This window comes from Pyxicephalus adspersus, chromosome Z, assembly GCF_032062135.1.
Source record: "Pyxicephalus adspersus chromosome Z, UCB_Pads_2.0, whole genome shotgun sequence".
Classification (NCBI taxonomy): domain Eukaryota; kingdom Metazoa; phylum Chordata; class Amphibia; order Anura; family Pyxicephalidae; genus Pyxicephalus; species Pyxicephalus adspersus.
Genome location: NC_092871.1, coordinates 25,573,434 through 25,600,423, shown reverse-complemented (window position 1 = coordinate 25,600,423; position 26,990 = coordinate 25,573,434). Strand labels below are relative to the sequence as shown.

Here is a 26,990-nt window from a genome sequence, read left to right as displayed (position 1 = left end):
AAGAATATTGTTATTACTATTGTTAGCCTGTGCAAAAAGGTTACCATTGAAATTTAACCCAGAAGGCTAAGATTTTTTTCCTAAATAAAATTAAAAAAAAAAAAATTGTTATGCCTCTTTTTCTATTATAAGCTTGTTCCAGATTGAATGTGAAGCAAACCTCTCTGTTTCCATATGAAAAGGTTTTATATCTAATGAGAAGTAAAAATTTCCTAAATGTTTTCAATAGTTTTCAAGGTTTGCCCATGAATTTGTCTAAGTTTTTAATTTTGGCCCTTCGCCAGCATTTCAGGAAATACTTATACTTATAAATTCATTTTAAAGGGAGTACACATAGGGATTTCACTAAGGAAAAAGCTGAGAAAATGGTTCTCTGACATCCTATAATACCGTGCTTCATTATTTGCCCAAGCTTTATAAGGAGATAGAACCCTCAGAGGGTAGGCCGATAGCAGCAGAAATAGGGTGAAAAAATGAGAATCTGGAGTACTGGGTTGACAAACTTACTTAGTACTTATTTAGTAATAGGTCTACAAACTTACTTAGTAATAGGTCTATTATTATTATTATTATTATTATTAATATTAATCAATTAAACAGGATTTATATAGCGCCGACATATTACGCAGCGCTGTACATTAAATAGGTCTACCTATTTATTTAAAACATACAGTCATGAGATAAACAAAGTATACCCTCTTTTAATGTTGTGTAATTCAGATCATAATATAAAATGATCTTGTTCTTATCGGCTCTTAGGAGATGCATAACAACACATGACATTAGACCATGTCATTATTTATTTAAAGCGTATCTAAACTCTACTTTATATAGAAGGTGTTTTTTCTTTTATGTGCAACACAATTCACAATTTTATGTGCAGCACCACCCCTTTAAGTCTTGATGGCATAGGGACTTCCTGGATGACTAGGGACCAGATTGTGGAAAGGACCAGTATGATCGAGGGACATGCGGCATAAAAGTTTTTTTAGTTTATTTCTGCTTTAAAAAAGACTAAGTCAGACTGGAGAAGCAGTGTGTGAAATATTAAGTACACCGTTATCACTTAGTGATCTTAGAGAAGCAATTGTTGTTTCTCATCTGGGAAGGGTACAAGGCCTTTTCCAAACAAGTCGAAGTTCACAATTCTACAGTAAAATATATTATCTGCAAATGTAAAACATTCCAGACAGTTGCTAGCTCTCCCAGGAGTGGAATGCCCAAGGTCAGCCTGTGCAATGCTCAGAGAAATTGCAAAATACTCAGGACTTACATCTCAGACTCTACAGATGACAGAGAGAGAAATCCAGACCTCCACCCTATCAGAATGCTTTAGTGGGGCCTTAAGAGTACTTGTAAACCTGAAGCAATATTGTAAAGAATAGTGGGCCAAATTCCTTCACATCAATGTAAGAGATTGATAACGTCATATGGAAAAAGATTGTTACAAGTTATTTCTGCTAAAGAAGGTTCTACAATCAAATCTTGAATCATGACTAATTTTTCACACATTGCTTCTCCATTTGATGGCAGATAGCAGGGATTTACATATAAATGAGGATTGGGTTATATGTGATAAAAATTTAATCCAGCCATGGAAAACATTTAGCATATAATGATAAGTCATTTCTCATCACTGTAACCTTACAAATATACCTCTACATATTTGTACTTTATCTTATTTTACTTATACAATCCCTGCTAGGGAAAACTTTTTGACTTATGTTATATGATGCTTTTTTTAACTTCTATATCTTAATTTGGGCATTCTATATCTTTTTGAACTGAAAATAAATTCCTGAACTACTCATATTTGGTGAGACTTAGTATCTTCTCTCATCCTAACCAATGTAAGTATTAAATAGTGTTTTTACTACACTTATTACTTAATACCTTACCAGGCTCCTAATATTCATATCTTCATTTGGATTATCCTACCTCTTCTACAATTGAAACCAACTACTTTTGGGTATTCTATCAAGACAGTATGTAGGTACTAGACAATTATCCAAACACTATTTTAGTGGACCAATTATCTATCTCAAAAGACCTTTCCAATTCCTTGTAATCTTTATTTGTGCATCAGCTTTTGCTTATGTTTAATTTTGAATTTCCAGTAAATAATTCACACATATACAGATACACTATCATAGTTATATAATTGACCTCCTGATTATACAAATTATAATTTCAAGGTTAAAAAGGTTAAAGACCAGAAAATGTGAGATGCCGCAGCACATGGCACCCCAAATGTGCAGTTTCATGAAGCCAACTGTAAGCTACTGCACCGATGGTACATGGTCCCTACTAGATTGGCAACATACAGTTTGTTCCGTGGGTGTGGGTCGCCAAGGCACTCTGTACCACATTTGGTGGCAATGCCACCAAAATCAAGTGGTTTTGGACTGGTGTCTATCAAATGATATATACTATAGTGGGCAAAGGTAACTGCAAGGATCTGTTTGAAGCCCTGTTGATGCTACGCCCCCAGGGAATCACCAAGAGCCAGTTTCACCCTATGTCCTTTCTACTTACTGCCGCCAAGCAGACCCTAGCTAAATCTTGGAGGTCTGGCATGCCCACTGTGGCACAAGTGAATAAAAAGGTATTGTGCTATCTGATCAACGAAAATATGGTGGCTAGACTACAGAACCGTCTGCATATTTTTAGAAAGGTGTGGGATCCATGAATTGAGCACTATATGCCTTCAGATTTTGATAGTTCTCTCTTTACCATGTGAGTGGGTGAATGTTCGATTTCTCTTCTCCCCATTTGTTTGATTTTTGTTCCAGTTTATAGTTGGTAATTTTATGACCACATCAAGTGATATCCAGTCCACCCCCATCCCCCTCTCTTCCCCCCACCTGTATGTCTTGTGAGGGTTTTTTTTCTTGTTTTTTTATTGTAAGTGCCTTTACTTGGAGTATAGATAGTTATTCTGCCGTAAGAAGGGATGTCTATTACCGAATTCCAACTGAGGTTGAGTTTGATTGCACATACTATTTTCTCAGATGTTATATTATCTTTTATGTATTCCCTTGTGTCTTATGAGCCTTAGAAACTCCATTTTTGCAGATAATGGTCTTATTATGTATACTGTTTGTTTATACTGGTAAATCTGTGTGTCACGTTCATTGCATGTGTTTATTTTTTGGAAAAATAATAAAAATTTATTGAAACAAAAAAAGATTAAAGACAGATTATAAAATATAACTTGTGTGCAACTGGTTGTCTTTTGCCCCTAAACATCATTTTAATATTTTTTTCTACCATCTTCGATAGTAATAGATTTTCTGAAGCATTGGTTTAAAGAAGTGTTTAAAGACTGAATAACAAATGTTGATGAGGAGTAATTGACTATCTTCCTGATAGAGAATTCAGCATAAAATGTGCTGATTATTCTCTCTTCTATTGTCGCTCGTAGAGAGAACAGAGAAAGAAGAACATAATTAGTTGTCTGCCCTTTGTTAGCAGCTAACAGCATCTCTTGCTTCCCTTGAGGTTGGGGATTCCTAAGAATGTTGTTCAGAATTTTATCCCTTTTTAGAATTTTAGTTGAAACTAGGGGGAGGTGTAGAAATATAGAAAGGAAGATGGCAAAACTGGTCCGATATCTGAGTCTGCTCAGAAGATAAATGATATGAATAAAAAGAAAAGAAGGATTAGAGAAAAACTTTGAGGATGTGATTTGCAAACTGGGGTCATCTTGATAGACTTATATACACCAGACACCAGAGGAAGCATATGACATATTACCGGATGCTGCAACATACAACATTTTAGATATTGACCCCACTCCAGCAATTCAGGAAATACTTTACAAAAACTGATAAAAAAAGAATACAGGATTTTCACCAAGGGAAAGCAGAGAAAAAAGTTCCTTTACGTCTCACAATACCAGTTATTTGAGACATATGAACAGTTACTACAAATTATAGATGGCAGGGATTGGCATATGTATGATGTGAGGCTTAAAAGTATTCCACACCACTCTGAAATACAAGAAATTTTTAATAAGATATGACCTTTAAATAGAAAGAGGATTTAAAATGATTTTTGAATTTTGAATCTTGAATGAATCTTGATTTAAATGTTGGAAAGTAGTTGTCCAAGGTGTATAAAGGCAGTATAAATCTGCAATATATAACAATTACAATACTGAAATAGTGATCTATTTGTGAGGTATGTAAAATACAACATGTAGGGAGAACCTCACACAGCCTGTGGAATCTATTTGGCAATCCCCCTAAAGTACATCCAAGACAATAAGCCAACTAACTGGCATAAAATTTTATTAATGGCCATCATTTTTTTTACATCCTTTACTATATACTACAGTTTGCTATCCAGAGTCTCTAATAAGTAATTTGAATAAAAAGTAAAACGCATTACAATAATCAGAGAAAAACTGTGATATTGTGGTTTACAAATTACATAAAGGGCCAATGTGATTGTCTTAAATACATCAGACTACAAAGCAACGAAAGTAAATGAAAACATACAATGTTTCGGATAGTGACCACAGTCCCGAATTTCAGTAAATACTTCTTAAATTAATAGAAAGAAGAGACTTTCACTAAGGAAGAGGCTAACAAAATAGTTCTCTTACATCCTATAATGCCAGCGCTTCATCATTTGCCTAAACTTCAAAAAGGTGTAGGCAGTCCAATAGTGGTAGAAATAGGGTCAATTCATGTGAATCTGGTGTGGACACACTTTACCATGGGCAGAATGTAATAAACTAAGAAGGTTAAGAATTCCTAAGAAATGTTGTTCATATTCTTAACCACATGAAACTAGTGGGAGGTTCAACGACATGTAGAAGGGGAAGCAGTTAAAACTAGTCTGGTATCCAAGAAGACTCCTCCTTCTCTTAGATTTTTCATTATAAGAATTGGAGAACAACTAAGTTCTGATTTGCAAATCAGATAAGAGGCCTGGGTAGGAAGAGGCTTTGTTTAAACATCAGAGGACGGGATGTGTTTAATGTCCACAAAAAAAGGTGAAGGTGTTTAAAGAGGAAGTAAACCCAAAAACGACCCAAAACAAAAAAAATACACTTACCTTCAATCCCGCAGAGTAGTCTATCGGTCTGGAGATTTCTTCCTTAAGGTCCCACGTTCTCCCAGCATCCGTCTTCGGGCCGGCGCGCTAGGCGCTGCCATCTTCTCTTTGTTTTTCCTGGTTCTTCTTCTTATGTCATCTGACGCAGGGGCGAGATCGGGTGAAGTAGATGGGAAAAAAATTTGCCTGGGATGCGTGATGTAGGTATCCTGGAAGGCGGCTTTGCGCCCCCATTCATTCTCAATCGCCTAGGTGAATTAATGGGGCAGTGCTGCACACTTTTTTTTTAAATAAAGAGTGTTGCACTTAAAAAAAACACAAACAAACAGGATTTTTACCATAAACAATAAAATCCCAACACACACATTTGGTGCCACAGAGGATGGCGGTTCTACTTACAATTTAGGAGCATGTCCGTTTATGGATGGAATCATATGATTGAATCTAGTTTTTTGAGATAATTATTTATTATTACTCCATAATGGAGTGAGTATTACCAATAATATCTGGAGAAGTACTGAATATCGTTGTGGAGAACATATATGGGACACCGCCATCTCTGTGTGTTGTGATCCTAATTCTGCCTTTTGCCTGCCTTCATACCAAGAGAGTAAGCATACTGATGAATGCAACAACTTTTGTGCTGATACACCAACTAGCTGTACCAATTACATCCCTGAGGAAGCAGACACAGTCTGCGAAACGCGTCGGATGATCTCATCATATGTAATGTGTACAATGTATCTAGCCCATGTATGCTAACAATGTTGATTAATTCCTTCTGAAACTTGATATAAGGGAAGAGGCATGTATATTTTTTAACTGTTGTTTCTTATTGAAGGAAATAAAAGGTATATGATATTTTTTTCCCGTATGTTTCTCGTTCTTGTATTCATCAATGAATATTGAGGATGTTGGCAGAATTGCAAATGTTAGAAGACCAGACAATATTAATGATAAGATTTTTTCTTATGTAAGGTAAAAATTCTATTTGTGTTTTTGAAAACTCTGAGTTTAGGTACTCTTTAAGTACTCTTGATTTAATTATTTTAGTGAATGAAGTTAAAATTCCTTTTACAAAGAATACCAAATCACGTTCAAGAAAATAGCAATTCACTACATGTTAATTTTTTACATGCACATTTTGGTGCATAGCCAGCCCATTTATTTACAAACTTCTATATTACAACACACATTACTAAACAAAGTGTATTACCGCACAAGCATTAACACAATGCCCCGCAATAAGCACAGCCTAAATGATACAGATGATACATAAACATTTTAACATTGAGCATATAGTTACACGAGAAAGCCTGTACAACAAAAATATACAGCCTTTTTTAAACATGTTATATGTTCTATAGGGAATATTCACAATAAAATCAAGAGGTTTTATTTAAATAGTATATAAAGCAGATTCCAAAGGGAATAAAGTTCAGCACTGGAAATAGTTACAGGAATAAACAATTTGTAAATATACAAATACAGTACTCTTGACGAATAAAGTAAGGGGAACTCCCATTTTGTCTTCACAGTAGGGACATTTTTCCTGACCCAGTGTTTACCCCTTGTTAAGCATTCACATGTCCTTATGATGAAATACAGTTTATTTTAGATGTGGTCACATAGCACGCATAACATAGTACCTAAAAATTTTTGCTGCTTTCTTTCTTATATCCAGTACTCAAATTGAGTGCTCAAATTCATCTATTATGTATTAATTCAGTGTAATAAAGTGCCATGAAGCTATACGTCCCTGCAAGTACTGGCATACCCACTCTCCACGCTCATGACCAACTCTGCTCAGTGCAATACCCTACAATACACTCATCTTCTGCATATACTACCCAATGTACACACCTAATCACTTCCCTGCACTTACTACTCATTGTAGTAACCTTTGTACTTCTTTACTGAACTCCTGTGGGCATACTGCACCCTATCATGCCCTCTGACACTCCTTGCTTGTACTTACACTTTACATTTGCCTCCTGCACATAATGACCACCATCCTATCCTCCACGTTCCTCGTTTGCACATACATGTACATACCAGCTAAAGGCAGCTTTACTGCTAATACTGCTCACTGCTATCGCTTCTGCACTCCTGCCCTGTATACTGCCCACCACATTTCTCTACTGTACATTCTGCTCACTACCATACCCTCTCTTCTCCTGTTCTGTACATACTGCCCAATAAAACAACATTTGAAACTGACAAACTTTTATTAGTGTATATAAACTATGTAACCATGTGCCTAATATCAGGTTTGTATATATTTTAGATATATTTTAGATATTGTCACATTGTTTATCAGTTCTATAAATTTTCAAGTATCCCATATGTTTTAATAGCTGTGTCAAGTAAACGTTCACATCCTGGTTTTGTAATTTCTGCGTATGTTTATTCCAGCCCAAATGTGGAGGTCTCATTACTCCTGAAAGCTTATGTCGATTTATAGAATAGTTATAAATGACTCAGCCCACATTTGCTCCTTCTATTTTTTTACATGTCCGGGCACAGTTGATCTTAGCTATCAAATCAACCTTTTATATAAAACACATTTTTGCATGACTCTTTAATAATATGAGTCAGTTTTGCCAGTTTAATGCTTACGTAAGTTGATTCTGATACAGATATGTGTTTTACCAGCCCCTAGGCATTGCAGCTGCACTTTCATCCTTTATCCTTTATCCTTTTATCATTGGTAATTCTGCAACTAAAATTCTTTCTGTTCCACAGTAACAATGTTCATTCATTCCATTGTACTCATGGAAGAGCAGTGTTGTCACCATATGCTGCGCTTTTAATTTGTATTGTAAACACTGATAAGCTGATAATATTGTGTGAGATATCAGTTGAGAAAACAGCTTAATTATGGATCCTGGATTTCTAAAAGAATGAACTGATCTTTTTATTTCTCTTTAAAAATGGTATCATTATGTTAAAAATAGTAAACTTTGGAACAGAAAAGTTTCCTTTCTTCCCTCCCCCACCCCTACCCAGAGTTTTGGTTGTTCTTATTTTGGTTCACTGCTTTATGAACCTATGTTTTTCTCAATTTCAAGTATTGTTTGGTACATGGAAAATTTTGGAAAATGGATGACAGAGTCAGACAAATATACCACTGTAACATATCAAATCATTGATACTTGTTATGATTTTTTACTGCTCCGATCTCAAAAACCTTGTAACAAAAACCTTGAGCCTGTCATTGTTTTTTTATTTCAAATGATATCTTGGTCATATTTTTGTACATTGTCTTTTCTGTGATTGTAAATAAAGTTTAAAAAAAATAGTAAACTTCAATATATTTTAGTTTTCTGTTTAGAGACTCTTTAAGCATTAAACAATGCAATACTCAGTGAAGAATATACAATTTGGCAGCCTGTGTAGTAACCCAGCGCTAATACATATTTTGATATTCATTGAAGTCTGGTTAACAGTCATTACTGCACTCTGCCTTATTAAATCAATCCCCTTTCTAAATGCAACAGGTTGTACAGCCAAACATTCTATAACGTTTGTTCGCCTTTACTGTGTACCCATATAATTTACCCATCTTACAAAATAAGAAAGAGAAAAAACTTGTTTTGCTATTTCTATGTTTAAACCGAAATAAAAACTTTCCAGCAGTTTTACCTACTTAAATACATCCAATTCTATGTAAGATTGTTCATAATATGACTTCTGTACATCTCTACCTTTTTTATGTCATAAATGAATACTGTATTATGTCATAGATAGATTCTATAATTTATACCATCCTTTTTCAGCTTTTTTACCCCTAAAATATTTTTTATATTTTTGGGAAACTCTGCTAATAATAATTCATTGGCAATTAGTAGGAGAAATCTTCCCTTTACATTGGTGGTTGGAATACCAACCTTACAGACAGCTAATAAGATAATTGGTGTCATACCTACAGCTATGCATGCCCCATTAGATTAGAGGTCAGATAGCCACAGCTCATGGAACCCCAAACAACACCTTGAGGAACCCTGGTTAGAAATAGTTGATTGAAAGTCATACGTATTGTTTTATTAAATGTATTGAGATTTAGGTGTTGGGTTTTTTGAAGGCCAACTTTTATTGTTTCTCATTGGGGCTCCAGGAGGTATCAAAAACAAACATACAAAAAACATTCTCATTGCGATACCAATCTGAAGTGCCATACTCCAAGTTTATCATTTTCCACCATTAGATCGAATTAACTAAGAACTGAAAAAATCTTATGGCTAATGGCCTCACCATTGACTAACAATGGACTCTCTATACTTACCTAAAATAATTCAGAGAATGCCATTGATCTCATCATGCCGGTGCTGCTCTCTGAATCATTACTGAATGGCCACCATTGGAAGATCATACAAAGAGGACTCTAATGTCTAATCTCATGATCCCTGGAAAAGGTAATATAAATAGTGTAAGTGGACCTTCAGGGGAGCTCTGGGTGAGGGGTATAACCTGGATTTAGGGGAGGTGGGGAGGATGCATAGCCTTAGGTTTTAAGCCATGCAAACATTTTAAATACAATCATAAATAATCTATACTCCATGGAGATTTGATACCATTCTGCCACCTTCCCTCTACTAGAATGATATCACAATAGCAACTAACTGAGCAGACTTAATAATTCAGTATCTCCTGCAGCAAAAAAAAAAACTCATACTTTTCTTATAACCAATATAAATGGTGAGTATAAAAAGGAAGTAAAGCAGCAGTAATCCAAAACAACAATAAATATACTGGAGCTTCTAAAATAGAACAGGACTAGTCTATTGGAGCTGCTGGACGTCTATTGGAAGACTATTGGAGCTGCTAAAACAGCAGGACTATTGGAAGACTACACAAGGCAGGCTGTTATAGGCAACCTTCAATGCATCTAATCTTACGGGAAGATTGCTGTTGAAATGAATCGTCTGGTGAGATGTTTTACTGTTTCTCGTCAATGAAAAAGAGGAAGTCTGAGTAAGACTTTAATACAATGTATTATTATGAATTATCCACTCCTGAAATGGGCAGATATTTACTGATGTGAAATTAATGTTTTGGTTTTGCTCATTCTTCAAACACAATTACTGTAAAACATATATTGTAGCTGATGACCTTCAGAAAACTATTAGTCACAAAAAGGGAACCCCCCTCCTAGGTTTGTACATCTGTTCCTCTCTGACTTGTGTCTGGATGGCTTGTTAAGGTCCTGTCCATGTGGCTTTATCCCTGCCCAAACAGTCCAAAGGAAACAGAACAAATTTCTGGGATTATTCAATAAAACTGGAGAACAAATATTGAGTACACAAATTAAGCTGTTTCCATTCTGGTATAAGAATTAAAAAAAAGAATACACATTTTTTCTGCCAATTTTATTTTAATAAACCCATTTATAGGGAAAGTTAACTTAACTTCTCTGCATCCTGTCCTTATGTAAGAAATAATGCTAGAATACCTGTCCCTATAGACAACCGCTACATATCCTTACTGACACACACCTGTGCTGTCCTATTCCTGCTCCCATTTGTTTCCAGTCTTCGCAGCTGTGATTCCAATATTACTGGCAATTACTTTGCCCAGTCTTCCCAGACCTGACAGTCATAATAGCCTGTAACAAACACTTATTACCTTTTAGGAAACCAAGTGCTATGTATATTTGGAAATTTTGGGGTTGGGGAAGGGAAGAGTTTGGATCTTCTTTTTAACCGTTGTTACAGGTGAATGCTGCTAATGTCCTGTAGTCTCATTACAGAATTAAGAGGTCTCATGTGTTTTTTGCACAAGGCACTTTTCCTTATTCTTGTTGGCAGTAAGATGCATGACTTTTTTGCACAGGTCATATTCCCTAAATGTTGCTTTTTTTGCAGGCTTTATTTATAAACTGTAACACCCATGGAATGTGCCTTGGCAATGTGCATCAGTTCACATCCTTTAGGAGAGCGATTTGCAGGCTGATGCAGAATGTTATCCCCTTATAATACAAATTACTCAAAAAGGAACTTTATAGCAGTAAAGCAGCTGTTATTTTTTTAAAATAGAGTTTTTTTAATTCTTCATGTTAAAGATTAAAAGAGGTTGGGGTTATTGGGTTTACAACTGTTACTTTTGCAAGCTATGTGTTCTTTGAATTGCAGTGCTCGGGTACATTCTCATAGCTCCTGTCTCTTCCTGATTTGTAACAATTGTTCCTCTTTTCAGACCAAATCCTTCTGCCCTTCCTTCCTCCTCATGTCTCCTTCTTTTTGATCTGTAGTATAGAACACAATAAGAAAATTCAGTGTTTAAGTATTACACAAGAAAAACCTTCTCATCCAACATTTTCATTACGGGGTTAATTATTTTGAAAATTCATTTGTTTCGAAAAGTTGATGAAACAAAGTACTTTTTACATTTTTTATGCACCAATTCTTTTTAGCCTGTGTTATTTGGGGTACCACAAGGTTATTTTTCACTTTCAACTTGATGAGAGGAGGTAGATTGAGGGTGGGAATGTGAGGTTATGGTTTTGAAGTGTTTTTGAAAGTTGACATCCTAATAAACTTTTACGTCTATACAGTCTGGTTTTGAGAAAAGAAATTCCCAAAACACACTGTTTGGGCTTGTTCAGATTGGCTGTTCCTGGAAGACTGTCAAGTGGCTCAGTTACTGGATTACACGCGTCACATACTGGATGCTACAAGCTGCATCTTGCCTTATGAAAGAGTCATAGGAACTTTGATGAACACCCCCAAAATGTCAATTACAACACTAGACAGATGGCTTCCGTTATGGGTGATGGGCGACTGACAGGCTGCCAATTGGCTAAGGTCCACATGGGGACCACCAGTGAAATGCCCAGGACCACAAAGCCAAAAAAAGCCCGTCAATAGTTTTGTCATTGACCAAATCGGTTGATGATTTACCTGTCTGCTACTTTCACTAGTCAGTTCAGGTAGGACTCTCTATTTACGTCTTTTACTTTTTTTTTCTTTTCTTTTTTTTTTTTTTTAGAACAGTGCCCCTCTACAAACTGAAGACTAGCATTGTCTTATTAGCAAAATTAAACTTTATTAAGCGCTCTGAAAACTAACAATTAACAGAGGTGGTCATTGTCAATAACTTCTGACTTGTTTTTGACTTTTTTCTTCTGCATAATTGTTATGGGTCAGTAACTCAAATTCCTTAAACCAGGGAGTCAGCATATTGGGTAAGTGCATTCTCGAAAGTAGAATAGCATTGCTGGCTCCCGTATTTATCTCATGAACAGGCTTACTTTAAAAGACATTTTGATATTTTTTTTTTTTTTAAGATTTTGAAGCTAATTGAATTTGCCTAAAAACCAGCATATTATTAAGCCAGAATTTAGCAAAAAGATCCAGGGTATCATTTTAAAATGTGAGTTTTTCAAAAGCTATTTTATTTTTTAATTTATTTTACAATGACAAGTATGCTCCTCCAAAGAGCAACTGTGTGGTTTCTGTAGCAGCAGTACAGCATTGAGAGTCTCAAGTTACCAAATCAAAGTAAGGAAGTTGGGTTTTGTTGGTATACTCAGATAAAATAATGGGATCACAATTAAACATACATTGAAACTATATTTGTTACACATGTACCCTGAGAGTTTTGGTAAAGGGGTCAGTTGTAGTAAGATCATAGGTAAGGTTTTTAGTGTTGCTTAAATTTGCATCAGTTCACCAGAATGTAGTAAAAAGTTGCTGCTTGCTGTGTTCATTACCATTGGCTCATGAGGATCAAATGTAAATATAGAAGCTGTAATTGTCAAGTACGATAGAGGATATTACAGGGCAGCGGCAACCACCAGCCAATGGGAATTTTGCCCACTGTATTCCTTAGCTCAGTAGCATTGATTGTGAGCCTGATGTTAAAGTGCACAGGGGCAGCAACTGCTTTCTTTGTAATTTGAACAAGCTAACTAGGGTTATCTTGAATGATAGTTTTTTCAGTTATATTAGAACCAAACCAAATGTTGGATGCATTGGCTAAAATTTTAATTGGCTTTAATCTAAACAGCAACACTAAAAATTACTCAGCGTTATCCCATTCCCTAGAAAAAAATTAAAAAAAAAACCTTCATGTTTGAATACACTCCCCCAGGAATGCGTCTCTTTATGACTAAATTGCAAGAACTTTTCAGAATGGAATGGATAGAGGCTTCTTTCCACAAAGAGTCTAAAACTCAAATTTTTATTGACACACTAAACCTGGCTAACAAAACAAAATTGTACAACTGTTTTTGTAACACTGCATTGAACTCATAAACAACCCCCTATTGTTATGTGAATGTTGATTATGCCTACTTTTTGCACTACCAACATTGTATAATTGTTGTATGTTTTATTGAAAAGTCATGACCTACCTCTTGGACTATTATAAAATAATGTATAGTATTTGAACTAACGTTGAAAATATTGCATTGTTTTCTTTTTTCTTTGTTCTTGTTTACAGGTTGAAAAAAAACGAAATGTTAGTACTTTATTTTTCCACTGTTTAACCTCAATAAAAATATATTAAAAAAAAAAACCTTCATCAGCTGGGTGGCAGGATTAAAAGTAATTAATATTTGCTAACTAACTCACTCTTAACCCTAACTAACTAACGTCTGGAGGAAAGACCCTTTTACGGGGGGCCTGGGTAACCCTGAACTGGGGCATCATAATACTAAACTTTCAAAAAATGTACCTGAGAAATGTCCCTGTTGTCACCTACAGAGCCTCCAATCCTATCCCCCTGTCTCCAAAATAATGGAAATTGTTTTGATTGGGAAGTGTCTGCATTCTAATTGCTTTTGAGCATGACATTTTAAATGGAAATGAACAACTATTTTGACTTTATTTTTTTTTTTGGACAGGTAGTAGATGTGTTATGTGTTATGATAATATTATAAATTAAAAAAAAACTCACTTTTAGGTCTTTTACCTTCTATGTGTCTGAATCTGGTACTACCATGGAGGTGGATCCTGGTATGCAATGTCGACTTCTGAGAAATACAATTCACGTGAATAATCCAATCTCCTTCCAGCATAGACTTGTTTATAGACTGTGGGTTAACATGACTGTTTTTGGTGGTGTAGGTCTCAGGGTGTAGGGGCAAGACTTCAGGGGAAAGTTTTTGGAAGTTCACTAGATACCCTAAAGCAACATGACCATGCCAAGAAATAGAAAGGTCAAGTACGCAATAAGCACATTGCAACAGAAGAAGCACAACAACAAGGGTAGATGATTCATTCAATTGTTCAAAAAAGAAGGAGCAGGGTGATGTTTTTGTCAAATGCTAAGTTCAATACTGCTTGATCACAATTGTTTTATCTGCTTTGCATAGATTTCAACAAAAGCGAACTGTCAACAAGGAGTTAAGGCTTGTGCCAACAAATGGCTAAAACCTCAAGTGTAATTTTCCTTACACCTCAGTTTGTGGTGTGTGGTGAGCTAGTGAAGTCATGATGTGGGGGAGGCAAAATGAGAGCGTTCTGTGTGCAGGAAATCTGTAGTGACATACAACTTTCAAAATGAATTTAGGTGGGAGTAAAGGTTACATGAAGTTCATCTTGCAAATTAGTTTTTTTAGTGCAGTAGTATTTTTTGTACTGCTTCACACCTTTTTTAATCACCTAATATACAAAACAATTGGACACACATGGTTACATAGTAAGTCAGGTTGAAATAAGACATAACTTCATCAAGTTGCCTACCCCTTTCTGCAATAAAACCCTGGGAACATTCTCCTAAGAAAGGAATGTTCCTTAATTACATCGATTTAAAAAAATCGGACCCTGTCCCGAAGAGCTTACAATCTAATAGGTGGGGGAATTTACACACAATAGGAGGGGGATAAAGGTATCAGTAACAGAATATCTGCCAGATTTAAGAAGGGAATCTCAGTTAAATGCTTTTTATTTAAGGTTCAAACAGCATCACAGCCTCAGCTTGCGGGGAAGTAATGCAAAAGCTACCTGTTCAAGGTAGATTAGGACTGAAGATGACATCTCCCAATGAAATCCAAGTTTGGGAACTTAAAAAATTACCTAACATCCAAAGGACAGTACAGACAAACAATAAGGGCATATTTGTTCATTGCAAACACTACCAAAGTCAAAGTTTGCAGATGGGTTAATGAGAAATATTTACTAAGTGGGGATGTTAGCATGATGTTCACACAGTCCATTATACTTTGCTTCTGTCACCAAGTAGTAGTATTATGTTAAATGCTTGCAGAATTTATTTTTTACTTGGTAATGATGAAAATGTCATGTTCCTGTTCCTGTAATTACAATAAAACAAAAACAAGAGCTCAGTTATGTGTTCAGCACCATCATATCTGCAGCAGCTTTTAAAAAGATTGGTGGCAGAATTTGGAGCACACATTGTTTCATTTTACTTTTGTCCCCGTTCTTTGGATAAGTAAAAAAAATGAATTCCTAGTTTACAACATTGATTGCAGATGAACTGGAAAAAGTTTACCCTACAAGCATCAAATGCTTATGTAAGTGAATACATGTTGTGCAAAAGGCGTCATCATGTTTTATGCAAGCCACATTTTTTTTCCTTTTTGTCTTGTGTTCTAGTGCTATAAGGAGAATAAAGCTCTCCTAAAGTAACAATAAAGCTACGTACACATGTTAAATTTTTCTCGCCCAATATATCGGGCGAGAATCTGGCATGTGTACAGCCAAGTCCACAAACGATGAACGATGAGCGATCCTAATGCAAGTGAAGAGGGAGAGTGCGCAGCAGGGTGCTACTCCGTCCCTCTCCCCCTACCCTCTTCGTAGAGCAGAACAGTGCTGTATGTAAAGCACTCGTTCATGCATCGTGCGGTTCTTATCGTTGGAAAGGATCGTGAAAGATCGACAAGAATTGCACGTGTGTATTTGGCTTAATGCATTAACTGTGACCTTTCTGTTATGTTACACAGAAATTGCACTTATGGAAAATCACTTTAATCAGCAGAATTTGTTATATTTTAGGGTAAGCAATTGATGATAGTAAACCTTGCTCAAGTGGTTTCATAGTTGGAAGATATGTTCATATGATCCAGCAATGTGCAACTGATAGCTAAAACATGCTTCTTGTGTATTGTACACCAAGAAACAACAGACTATAAGGAAACTCAGGAAAGTTAAAGAACAACACAAATCAATGCTGCTTAATAAAAAATGAGAGAAAGCTATGATATCTGTAGTAATAATAATTATAATAATTGTAGCAAGGTGGTTACAAGTAAAAAAAAAGTTAGCACTTTTCTTTATTGAATGCCTACAATGGTCCAAAACAGCAAAAGCTTAAACAGTGATGACATGACTTAGTTTACCCCAGGGAGTGCTCGTTTTCATATCATCTAACTGGAATAAAATTTGGCAATTCTTTTTGTGTTGTCCAGAAAATGTCAGCGTCAGCACTCAATTCTATGATACCACTAGTTAACAATTAAATACTGTTCGTGCTCATTTTGGCTAGTCATCCTTGTCATGCTATACTAATAAAAAACATGCACTTATTAGTATGATACTATTTTTTGTTTATTATCTGCTGCTTTTCTTTTTTTTGGGACATAACAACCAAATCTTTCCTATTCTGGTCACTCCAAACCTGCAAAAGTGTGGAAGGAGCACACAAGATGATCACGAGGACATGGGCTAGACTGCTTATACAAATCCACCTGTACAATATATTTAGTATTCAATGTTTTTGTACTGAAATAGCTTTAGCTTGCATTAAACTTGGTTAGGCACACATATAACTGCAAACATGCACATCTGCTGCACACACTGAAGCAAGACTAATAATTCCAGGGCCAGCGCCTATTGACAGTTTTGGGTCCCTCATTTTCTTGGTTTTACAGGCAGGCCTAAAATTTTGACTCGACACAACTGCAACTTGAAATAAAAAAAATGTATTTGACCGTAAAATTAACTTTAACTATGGATATGCAGTAATGCAAATATTATGAGGCATAAAAGAATGCAACTACAACAATTTTTTACTATAGGTTCTCTTTCAGAAAATGTTTAATGTTTGAGGATTTTATGTCATTTTCAGATAATTTGTTTTTAAATGTACCGGCAGTGAAGGGGTTGACAGAACTGTACATTGATTGTATTGTACATTTCTCTTTCACCCAGTTAGAAAGCTGACCTCAGTTGAACTGCACTCCTTTGGTGACTGATAAGTTATCTCAACTTTTAAACAAGGAGGGAGGGAAACTGAAATGGATAATGAATTCTCTCTTTGACACGTATTCACAAATCACTACATTTAATAAAATATAAAAATATAGTAATACAAAATATCAGCAAATACTTGAATCAAAATTATCAAACATGTGCAGAGTATGTGATGCTCAGGTAGGTAATCTACCAAAAAAAGATGGGTATAAATGAATATTCAATATTAAGTTGTAGCATAATATATTTAATATTAAGTACTTATAATACTTATAATAAGTACACCCTTTTTTAATTCCCCAAGGCATATCTGCTAATTGTATACACAAATTACAGCTTTACTTATTGAGAGCTCCTTTACAATTCACAGCAAATATTACTGAGTACTAGTATGAATGAGTGCTAAATGCATTGTTAAAATTCACTGCAATGTACCAAATGAATAGGATGCCTTAAAGCAGAAGTAAACCGAAAAATTACAATATTAGCCGGCAGGTTCTTTGCTGCAGAAGGGACAGGCTATGTCTCTTCTGTGAATGAGAAGGTTTGTTTGATTGCCTGTTTGCAATCTTTTCTATAATGTATCCTGGCATAACTAGAAGCTGGTAATGAATGTGCATGGGAGGTTCGCCAATCAAGATGGCTGGAGATCCCATACCCAGAGATCCCAAGGAACAGATGAGCTTAGATGTAGGACATTGCCTGTCTTTTCTGCAGAAAGGATCCTGCCTGCTTACAATTCCTTTATTTTCAGGTTTATTTCCCTTTTGATGCAATGCACATAATGCAACCTAATGCAGTGCAAATGTCACAAAAAGGACACAGTAAAACAATTAAAAAAAAAAAGTATTTTTTCCAAAACAGAAAAGGTCAAAAGCTGCAACTAACTTTTCTTTACAGCCTATGTGGCCTTACCCTTATAGTTCTTCCTCCCCCTTAAAGGATATGGTGTTACTGTATTATTCAATGTTATAATAAACTCACCGCATCAGAATGGAACAGTGAGGAAATGATCATACTGGTGTTTTCACAAGCATTAACTAAGATCTGTGGTTTTGATTACAGGGCATGCAATCATTCTTTGTACATGTTGCCTTTTTCTCACATTGTTTCTGCACACAGATGTCAGTGCCTAATGATGCAAAAAAATTGTTTTGCTTTAGAGTTGTGACACTTCTAGCAGTTATTTCTGTGGGAGGCTGTATTCCACTCATGTGGGAGGAAAGGGGTGGACACACCAAAGAAGGAAGTCTGTTTCCTGGAAATTGAAAGTTTCCTTATTCTTTTTGGGCAAAAGCATGTAATAATCAGCTTACAGCAAAGGCTGCAGCACTGCTAAATCAGTGTAGGACATAAACTCTGACAAATCATCTGAATTTAACCTAAAAATGGATAGAGTTCTCTGCCACATAGGGCTGATCCTGACCATTCTGTACTTTGTGGGTTCTACAGCTTCTGCAAATGGTGAGTACAGATTTTTGTAGCATGCTTTAGTGTGATTGTGTTTGCCTGGTGCCATACAGTATCAATGGTTGACAATATGACAGTTATATAACAATAGTAAATGAGTTCCCTTTAAAATTAGTCCATGTGGTCAGTGGCCCACCAAGTGTATAATTTTGGAAAACTTACCATAAGCTTAATACTTTACTATAGGCTATCACACATTTCATGTTGTCTGTAAAGGTTATTATCTGGCCAGGTCATGGTATAGCTAGGAGTAGTATCATTCAGCTGGACTTGTACTTGCTCTATGATGACAAGATTTTGCAGTTTATCCAAGAAACTTTAATAGGTGTCAGGGGTAAGATTCTGAGCAGAATAGAATAAGTGGCTTCTGTGAGCATGGAAATGTTTAATATTACAGAAAAAGTCATGGAAATGAATGGAAAGCCTGTTATCTATGAATTGGATTCTGCTTGTTAGTTTACAACAGATAATAAAATGAGCTGATGGATTACACATTACATATTTTACAAAGATTGGAATCTTAGCCTGTAGTTACTAATTAGATGTTGCATATAGCTGGCTTCTGATTTGTTATCATGCAATGCTGCACACTATTTTTATTCTGCACACTAAATGTTCACTGTCTGTATCTGTATGACATTTGCAACATAATGCACAGCGCTGCGTAATATGATGCTATATAAATATTGATTATTATCAAGAATAACTGTTATATACACACAAGGCAAAAAGGCAACATATTATTATTTCCAGGTAATTATTATTTATTATTATTTTTTATTTACAGGCAAATTTAAAATAATTACTTACAAAATGACTACTTGTGCATGCATTTTTTTAAAATATTAAAACATTTTCAAATATTAGTAAAATATTTTCAAAATTGTTTATAGATAAATTGGTGTTCACTTATTAAGGGATTATAGGTGGCTCACATAGCATAGAGAATAATCCCTTGCAAAGTTTATTTCACTTACCGGTAGTTTAGAAAATGAGTCTGCCAACTTCAATTATCCAGATATATACATATTCTTAGATTTTCTTCACCACATTCTTTCAGCTAGGTGAATCAACCCTTATAAAGTGTAGTGCTTGAATTCCTTTCGTACTTCTGAACTATTTTTTATAAAATGCTTTAGAAAATGCTTGGGTATTTTAGCGGTTTGTGGCTTGAAGGTTAAGCTAAACTCCAGTCTTTTATAGAGGTCCTATATACATACAATTAAAGCACATTAAATAACATTGCTATTTACCAAAGTCAGGACAATGACACCTATTCTGTGTATGGTCATACATATAGTAGTCAAGACAATAGTGATCACAAAAAATTAATCAACAATAACATATTGAATACTGAAGCACAGGCATTGTTTTGACACACTTCGCAGTTGTCTGTAAGTAATCATGTGAGAGTACAATGACAGTACAATGATGACAGTACAATCCGCCAGAAACAATGTATTAAAGTGTTTTATTTATTTTATCTGCATTAAAAACGGTTCCCTACTATACATGCAGATATTTGTTCAATCAATCAGATGCGATTAACAATGTTCCTCGCCTAGACAATTAAGAACTTACTAAATCAATCAGATGGAGTGTCCTTGATTTGCTCATTGTTCTGCTGCTTCTATTTCACTGTTCAATCATAATCAGGGGGGTCAAGACCTAAAATGCACAAGGTGATGGTCAGAAATAAAAGTCCTTTGCCTGGTGAATGGCGGAGCTCTAAAGCACTAGTGTACCTGATAATGTCAGAAATTCAGGGTTGGCCAGCGAAGAGTGGTTAGAACAGGGGTATCAACCTCTGGCCCCCAAAGGAATCCTATGTATGAACTGCAACTGGCCGGCCGCTGCATTGAAATAGCGCTGCTACTACAATTCCTGGCATCACTTGCGTCTATAGACCAGCTGGCTCTCTGCCTATGCGTGGCCCCACATTGGACTGTCTTATAGACGCAAGTAATTAGTATTTTAGTAGCGGCGTTTTTTCAATAAAGAGGGAGTTTTAGCGGGAGGCCACTCATAAGATTTAGCTCAGCTTTGGCCACGTTTGGCATTTCCAGCACTCCCCCTCTGCCGCACTTTTCTATGCTACTCCAAGGCATGGACTTGAATAGTTGGATTTTCATAGAAGAAAATATGTCTTATTATTGTTAGCCTGTGCAAAAAGTTATCATTGAAGTTTAACTCAGAAGGCTACAAATAGAGAAAGAGACATAGGATTTTTTCTTAAATAAAAGTAAAAAAAATGTCAAGCCTCTCTCTCTATTATAAGCTGGTTCCAGATTGAATGTGAAGCGAAACCTTTTTGTTTCCATATGAAAAGGGTATATATCTAATGAAGGAAGAAGGAAAAATGTCCTCAATTTTTTTAATAAATTTCAAGGTTGGCCTGTGACTTTGTCTAAGTTTATAATTTTGAACCTCTGTGTATTCAATCAAGTTTGACACCCCTGGGTTGGAGGATCTGTCTATGCTTGCAGGAGAAAAGAATAAGGAAACTATTTCACTTCCTCTTTACCTAAATAAAAAGAGCTCTTCACTCCTTCAGAGTGAACTTTTTCTCCAGCCCAAAGAATATATTGCTGTCACCTCCCTCTCTCCTCATGTCAGCACCTTTCAGTACATCTCTATGTAGCACAGTTCTATTAGCTGGTAATGTATTTCTCTTTTTTTCCTATTCAAATGGTGTTTGTTCAGGGGATGACAGAAGACAGAAATTAAGAGGTCAAATATATTTAATAAGGCGTTTTATATCTGTGTGTAGGTCACTTTTCACATCCCTCTTGATGTTTTCAATAGATTAGATGTTACATTTGCTAAACTATTAATCTAAAATAAATTCACTAGGTCCTTCCTAATTAATAAATTGTTTGGATATTAGTTGTGAATGCTTGGTCTTGTTCATTGATCACGGTGTCCACACTTCAGTTCTACATTATTTCAGTTGGGATCGCTCAATAACAAGCACCATTTACTAAAACAATAGGGCTCTGCTGGCTTGCATATTAAATTGGCTGGTGACTGTTACAGCTGAGTTAATAACAAATGACGGATGTTCAAGTTGTTAGGTGTGTGGCAGTTATCCAGGTTAAAGAATGATATTAGGGTAATATCAATCAATGACCTAGTCATTGACCCTTTGACTAGTTTATAAGGGTATGTACACACATAAGCTGAATGCTGCTGGAAACAAACTTTTGTGATCGTTTCCAGTGACAGATGAACAAAGCATTATACACACAGCACCCATTCCATTCTATGGAGAGAGGAGGCGGCAGAACGAGCAAGGAACTCTTCCCTATCACTCGTTCATCAATCCATCAGGAGAGAATGATGAACTGCATCAGATAAACATTGTACACATGCAAGATTTGCAACAAATATAAGCAAGACTATTTCTCAGCTGGCAATAATTTGACATGTACTCGTATACACAGCCAAACTATAAGTATACACGTCTTAATAGACATGGACACAATTTTCAACACCATGTCCCAATCAAACATTGGTTTTATGAGTAATGCAGTGTTCTTAAGTCATTACCAGTGTCTGGGGAATAAAGACAGATGGTCAATGATTCAACTTTGTGTTAGGAAAGACAATATATGTCTTAGGAGACTAAACACTCAAAACTTTATCTTTGAGATTCCATTAAGACCACACTATTATTACATCAAACATTTTGTTCCTTATTTTGTATAAACAGTGTCTAATAATTGGGCTTTGTAGTTAGCGTAATAAATTGTCAATTCTCTAGTCATATCCACATGAAAAATCCCATCATGCAATGTCATATGGACATTGGTCCTTGCACTGGGTGGTATTATGAGTGATTACAGTCTTGTAACTTTTAGGCTATGTGCACGTTAGAATATGTTTTCTGTAATTAATCCGCCCTTATTGTTTCTAGGAATACTACAACAAATGAGTACTGTACACACACCAGTATTCAGTTATATGTACAATGAAGGGGAATTAGGAGCACCCAGTTGTGCTCTTCTTGATAGGGAAAGTACAGCAGTCATCCCTGTTTGTTCATTGATTGATCTGCCAGGACTATCAGTGAACAATATCACAAGATATCACAATGCTGTACATGAACTGGATCTTTGCCTAAAGCTACATACACACGTGCAATAATTGTCGTTGGAAAGGCTCTTTCACGATCTTTTCCAACGACTAAGGACTGCACAATGTATAAACGAGTGCTGTACAGCACTGTTCTGCTCTATGTAGAGGGGAGAACGATGGAGCGGCACCCAGCTGTGCTCTCTCCCCCTTCGCTTCCATTACGATCGTTCGTCGTCCATCATCCGTGGATCTGCCAGGACGGTCGATGGACGATGGGCGCTGTTCACACTCCAGATTCTTGTGCGATATTGGCCATGGGTCGATTATCGGACGAGAACCATTGGACGTGTGTACGCTGCCTAAGACAATCATGATCATTAACTTCAGGTCACTCTGGCATGTGTATGTAGCCTGAGCCTTGTATGTTTAACTTCATATGCTTAGCTGTCTTCTGCCTTCCAGCCTGTTCATCAAAATATATATATCTGTAGTGTGCAGGAAAGAATAGGAATCAAAGCATCCTGAATCCAGCCATCAGAAGAGGAGAAAGATAATTTATTCAATGGTATTGATCCTTTTTTGTCCAATCAGCAAACTGCTGGCAGGTTACTGACCAAGCTGTTTTGCCCATAAACTCTGGGCACTCATTAGGAAGGACCTAGTGAATTTATTTTAGATTAATAGTTTAGCAAATGTAACATCTAATCTATTGAAAACATCAAGAGGGATGTGAAAAGTGACCTACACACAGATATAAAACGCCTTATTAAATATATTTGACCTTTTAATTTCTGTCTTCTGTCATCCCCTGAACAAACACCAGCTTTGTGCTAACCTGCATTAAAAATGTTAAGTCCCTAAGAACTGTGCATCCTCAAACACATAGGTGCTGCTTTGGTCTTCATGTCAAGTACAATGTGCCTTTGGTGATTTCATACAGAACCTCAAGCCAAGACAGACCAGTCTTCTTAGCAACAAGGGCAAATACTTTATTCTACATTAGAATAAGTTGACTTGTTTTCTAGTGGAGAAATGTGAGGAACCTAAAAAGACTTTTGCTATTTGATAAGTGGACAGGATCACTAGAGTGTCTGAACACAACTGCAAATCCTTTGCCCAGTGGAACAGTTTATATTCAGAATATTTATAAGTTTGTATGTATTTCAGCTTCTAAATAGTCACAAGATAATCAGCATTATCTTAGATAAAAGTTTACTCCATCTTGTGAAGATATGATAATCATTACTAACTGAAAAATCATGTGGAAACATATGAACTTCTACTTCTGTATCCATTTCTCTTTCCTGCTGTGCACGGCTAAGATACCTAATTTAATACAACAAAGTATTTATTTCTATGATGCCAGTCAAGCAGCCCTGGATCCATTTGTGGTTGCTCACTTAATAAAAAACTTAAATTATTTGTTTAGCATAAATTTGTCAAAAGAACAACTTGGCAGTTTATTTTTCCAGGAGCACCAGAGGGAACCTAAAGCAGTATGTGCTTTAGAAAAAGTAATTACTTAAATAATGCCCTGCTGATTTAATTCTTACATAAAAGCACACTTTAGTTTTGGTGGCTTCTTGATTTTAAGTAAATGACTTATATCTAACAACATCATTTGGTTTAGGAAAAAAACAAAGAAATGAAGTCTCAGTCTGAAAACAGTCATACCTACTTTTTGCAAGCCTGCTAATAATTCTAGCATTTTTGGATATGGAGACACATATGACCTGTCTTGTAACAGTTCTTAGTCTAGCTTCCAATTGTCACATAACTGTGAGTGTATTGGTGATGCTCCCTTTGGTTGCTGAATTTGGCAGCAGCAAGGAGAATTTGGTGGGGGAGTGGGCTTTGCAAAGAATATTATTGCTATTACACAGTATTTATATAGCGCCAACATATTAGGCAGTGCTGTACAAAGTCCATAGTCATGTCACTAGCTGTCCCTCGAAGGAGCTCACAATCTAATGTCCCTGCTATAGTCATGTATCATTATTACAGTCTAAAGTCAATTTTGGGGGGAAGCCAATTAACCTAACTGCATCTTTTTGGAATGTGGGAGGAAACCAAAGCACCCGGAGGAAACCCACGCAATCATGGGGAGAAGCTGCAAACTCTATGCAGATAGTGTCCTGACCGAGATTTGAACCTGGGACCCAACGCGGCAAAGGCCAGAGTGCTGTCACTTTGCTCTGCATAGCCTAGGTGACATTATCTCATAAAGTTTATTAAATATCAGCAACTCTCATGAAGGAACCCTTAGGGATCCATCAGTTATTTGAAACAGTGAGTACAGGATCAATGCCAATTTCTACAGATTTTTTAGTTTTTCTCATTACTGCTACCACAGCTGGCTCATACGTTTTCATGGATATCCAGATTTATGGGGATGAGTATACCACTTAGCCAAGAAAAGGTATTATATATATCCTCCTAAACAGCTGCAGTTTACCCACAGGAAATCAGCTGTGCACAAAAACATAGTAAACTATTTTAGGTTAAATGACTGAAAATGAAAGTTATTAATTTGGGGTTGATTTTATTTTTGTTTTTTTGAAAAGACAGCATAGCAGAAAATTTCTTCTTTGAGTCAGAATTTGTCCGAATTATATGTTTGAGTGAGCCATCTAATGATTGATCAACAATTTGATCACTGAGACAGAACATAGTTCCAAAGACCGCTATAACAAAAAATAAAGTAGGGGATTGTTGGATCATCCAGGTCAGCGGTAGCAAGTTGTCCGCAAGAATATTTTGGTGGTTCGTTGCCCTGGCCTGTGTGCCCCAAAGCGGGGTCAGTGGGAGGGGGGCGCACCGGCCAGAGCCATGGACCATGTCCCCCGTACAGATCGCAGGCTCAGGGAAGTGGGCGGGTTGTTTGTCTGGATAAGAGTGGGCAGGTTTTGGCATAATGACGTTACTATGGGGGAAGTTTATTCCCCTTTGAGTTACACCCGGCTCCTTGTGCTTTAGGAGCCAGTACTTTTAGTGGTCTGTGTGTCGGAAAGGTTGGCGACCACTGATCCAGGTTATGATAGTCTATCTTCTCCTGCCTTGGAGCGCCCTGATAAACCAGGCCCAAAGTTTCCTTTGTAATGGAAGAATGGTGGGAAATGTAGTCTGACAAATATTCTTCTTCTTACTTTGGATGTCACATGGTCACATCTGATTGATTCCCCAATCAGCAGATTTTGAAAATAAAAACTCAGCCATTATTAGGTCATTGTCACCAATGGGACACAGAAGGCAAAATGAACATGACGGGGTTGTGACCCTTACCTTTTTTAAACCTTTTTCAAACCCCTAAACTAGTTTTAAGTCTTTGAGAAAATCCTGCTAAAACAATCCGCCACTGCATTACAGAAACCTCTAGCACTTTTGGAGGGACCTTTAGGGTTCCACAGAACCCTGGTTGAGAATGGTTACTGTAGAGTACAGGACGGGATGCAGTTCATAAGATATGCTTTGTGCTTAGTTGGTCAGGTTGAGCATATTGTTAATGGGTGGCAATTTTCTAGATAAAATGACTCACTACACTTTATCTAAGACACAATGCACATGCATGTTTTGCAGGGCATTGAGCTAAAGCAGCTTAACCTGCTGTATGCACAACTAAAGAGCTACATCAGAGGGCTGTTACAAATCAGCATCTTGTTGGAGGGTTTAACCTGAAAAGAGAAGCTAAGCTCCTAATTAGAAAGCACGGGGACAGTTTTTCTGATAGTGTATGAGGAACAGAAAAAAATCAAGGCAGTGAGGAGTAAAGTTATATCTATTGTGTGAAGACCAAACCTGTGCCTGCAGAAAGGGCTTGACCGATTGGGCCTGATTTATTGAAGTTCTCCAAGGCTGGTGAGGGTACACTTTCGTCAGTGAAGCTGGGTGATCCAGCAAACATGTAATGGATCTGGTCCAGGATTCAAAATATTTGCTAACAAATAATTTGGAAGAAACCCATCAGGCCTATTGTATCCATTGTCATATGAGGTGGAGAGCAAAAACCTTAAAAAATGGGCAAGATTGCTATGGTGAATGATAAGATGAACATCCAAAACCCAACTATACAGCCTTTTTATTAAAATGAAATGCTGTTTTTGAAGCCACTGCAAAAAGTTAAGCTTAGGTGCAAATGGCAAGATGTTAATGGGAGTCGAGAGTCAGGGGTGGGAGCCTGGCATTTGGAGAGTGTGGGAGCAGAGAAACCCATTGGGAGTATGT

The 26,990-nt window shown here is 36.4% G+C and overlaps 1 protein-coding gene and 1 long non-coding RNA gene across 2 annotated transcripts in view; one reads left to right on the top strand and one right to left on the bottom strand.

Annotated features, from left to right (window-relative positions):
- Positions 1-11,082: 11,082 nt before the first annotated feature.
- Positions 11,083-18,372, bottom strand: LOC140342987 (uncharacterized). Its single transcript, XR_011923223.1, has 2 exons — positions 18,207-18,372; positions 11,083-11,308 (listed from the first exon to the last, which is right to left on the bottom strand). It is a non-coding gene; the product is annotated as an uncharacterized lncRNA (long non-coding RNA).
- Positions 18,373-18,478: 106 nt separating this feature from the next.
- Positions 18,479-26,990, top strand: part of LOC140342986 (interleukin-13 receptor subunit alpha-1-like) — a gene marked incomplete in the record, with an annotated part of 36,523 nt that continues 28,011 nt past the window's right edge. The window contains 1 exon segment of the mRNA XM_072429399.1: positions 18,479-18,686. Coding sequence (XP_072285500.1) covers positions 18,611-18,686 — 76 coding nt within the window.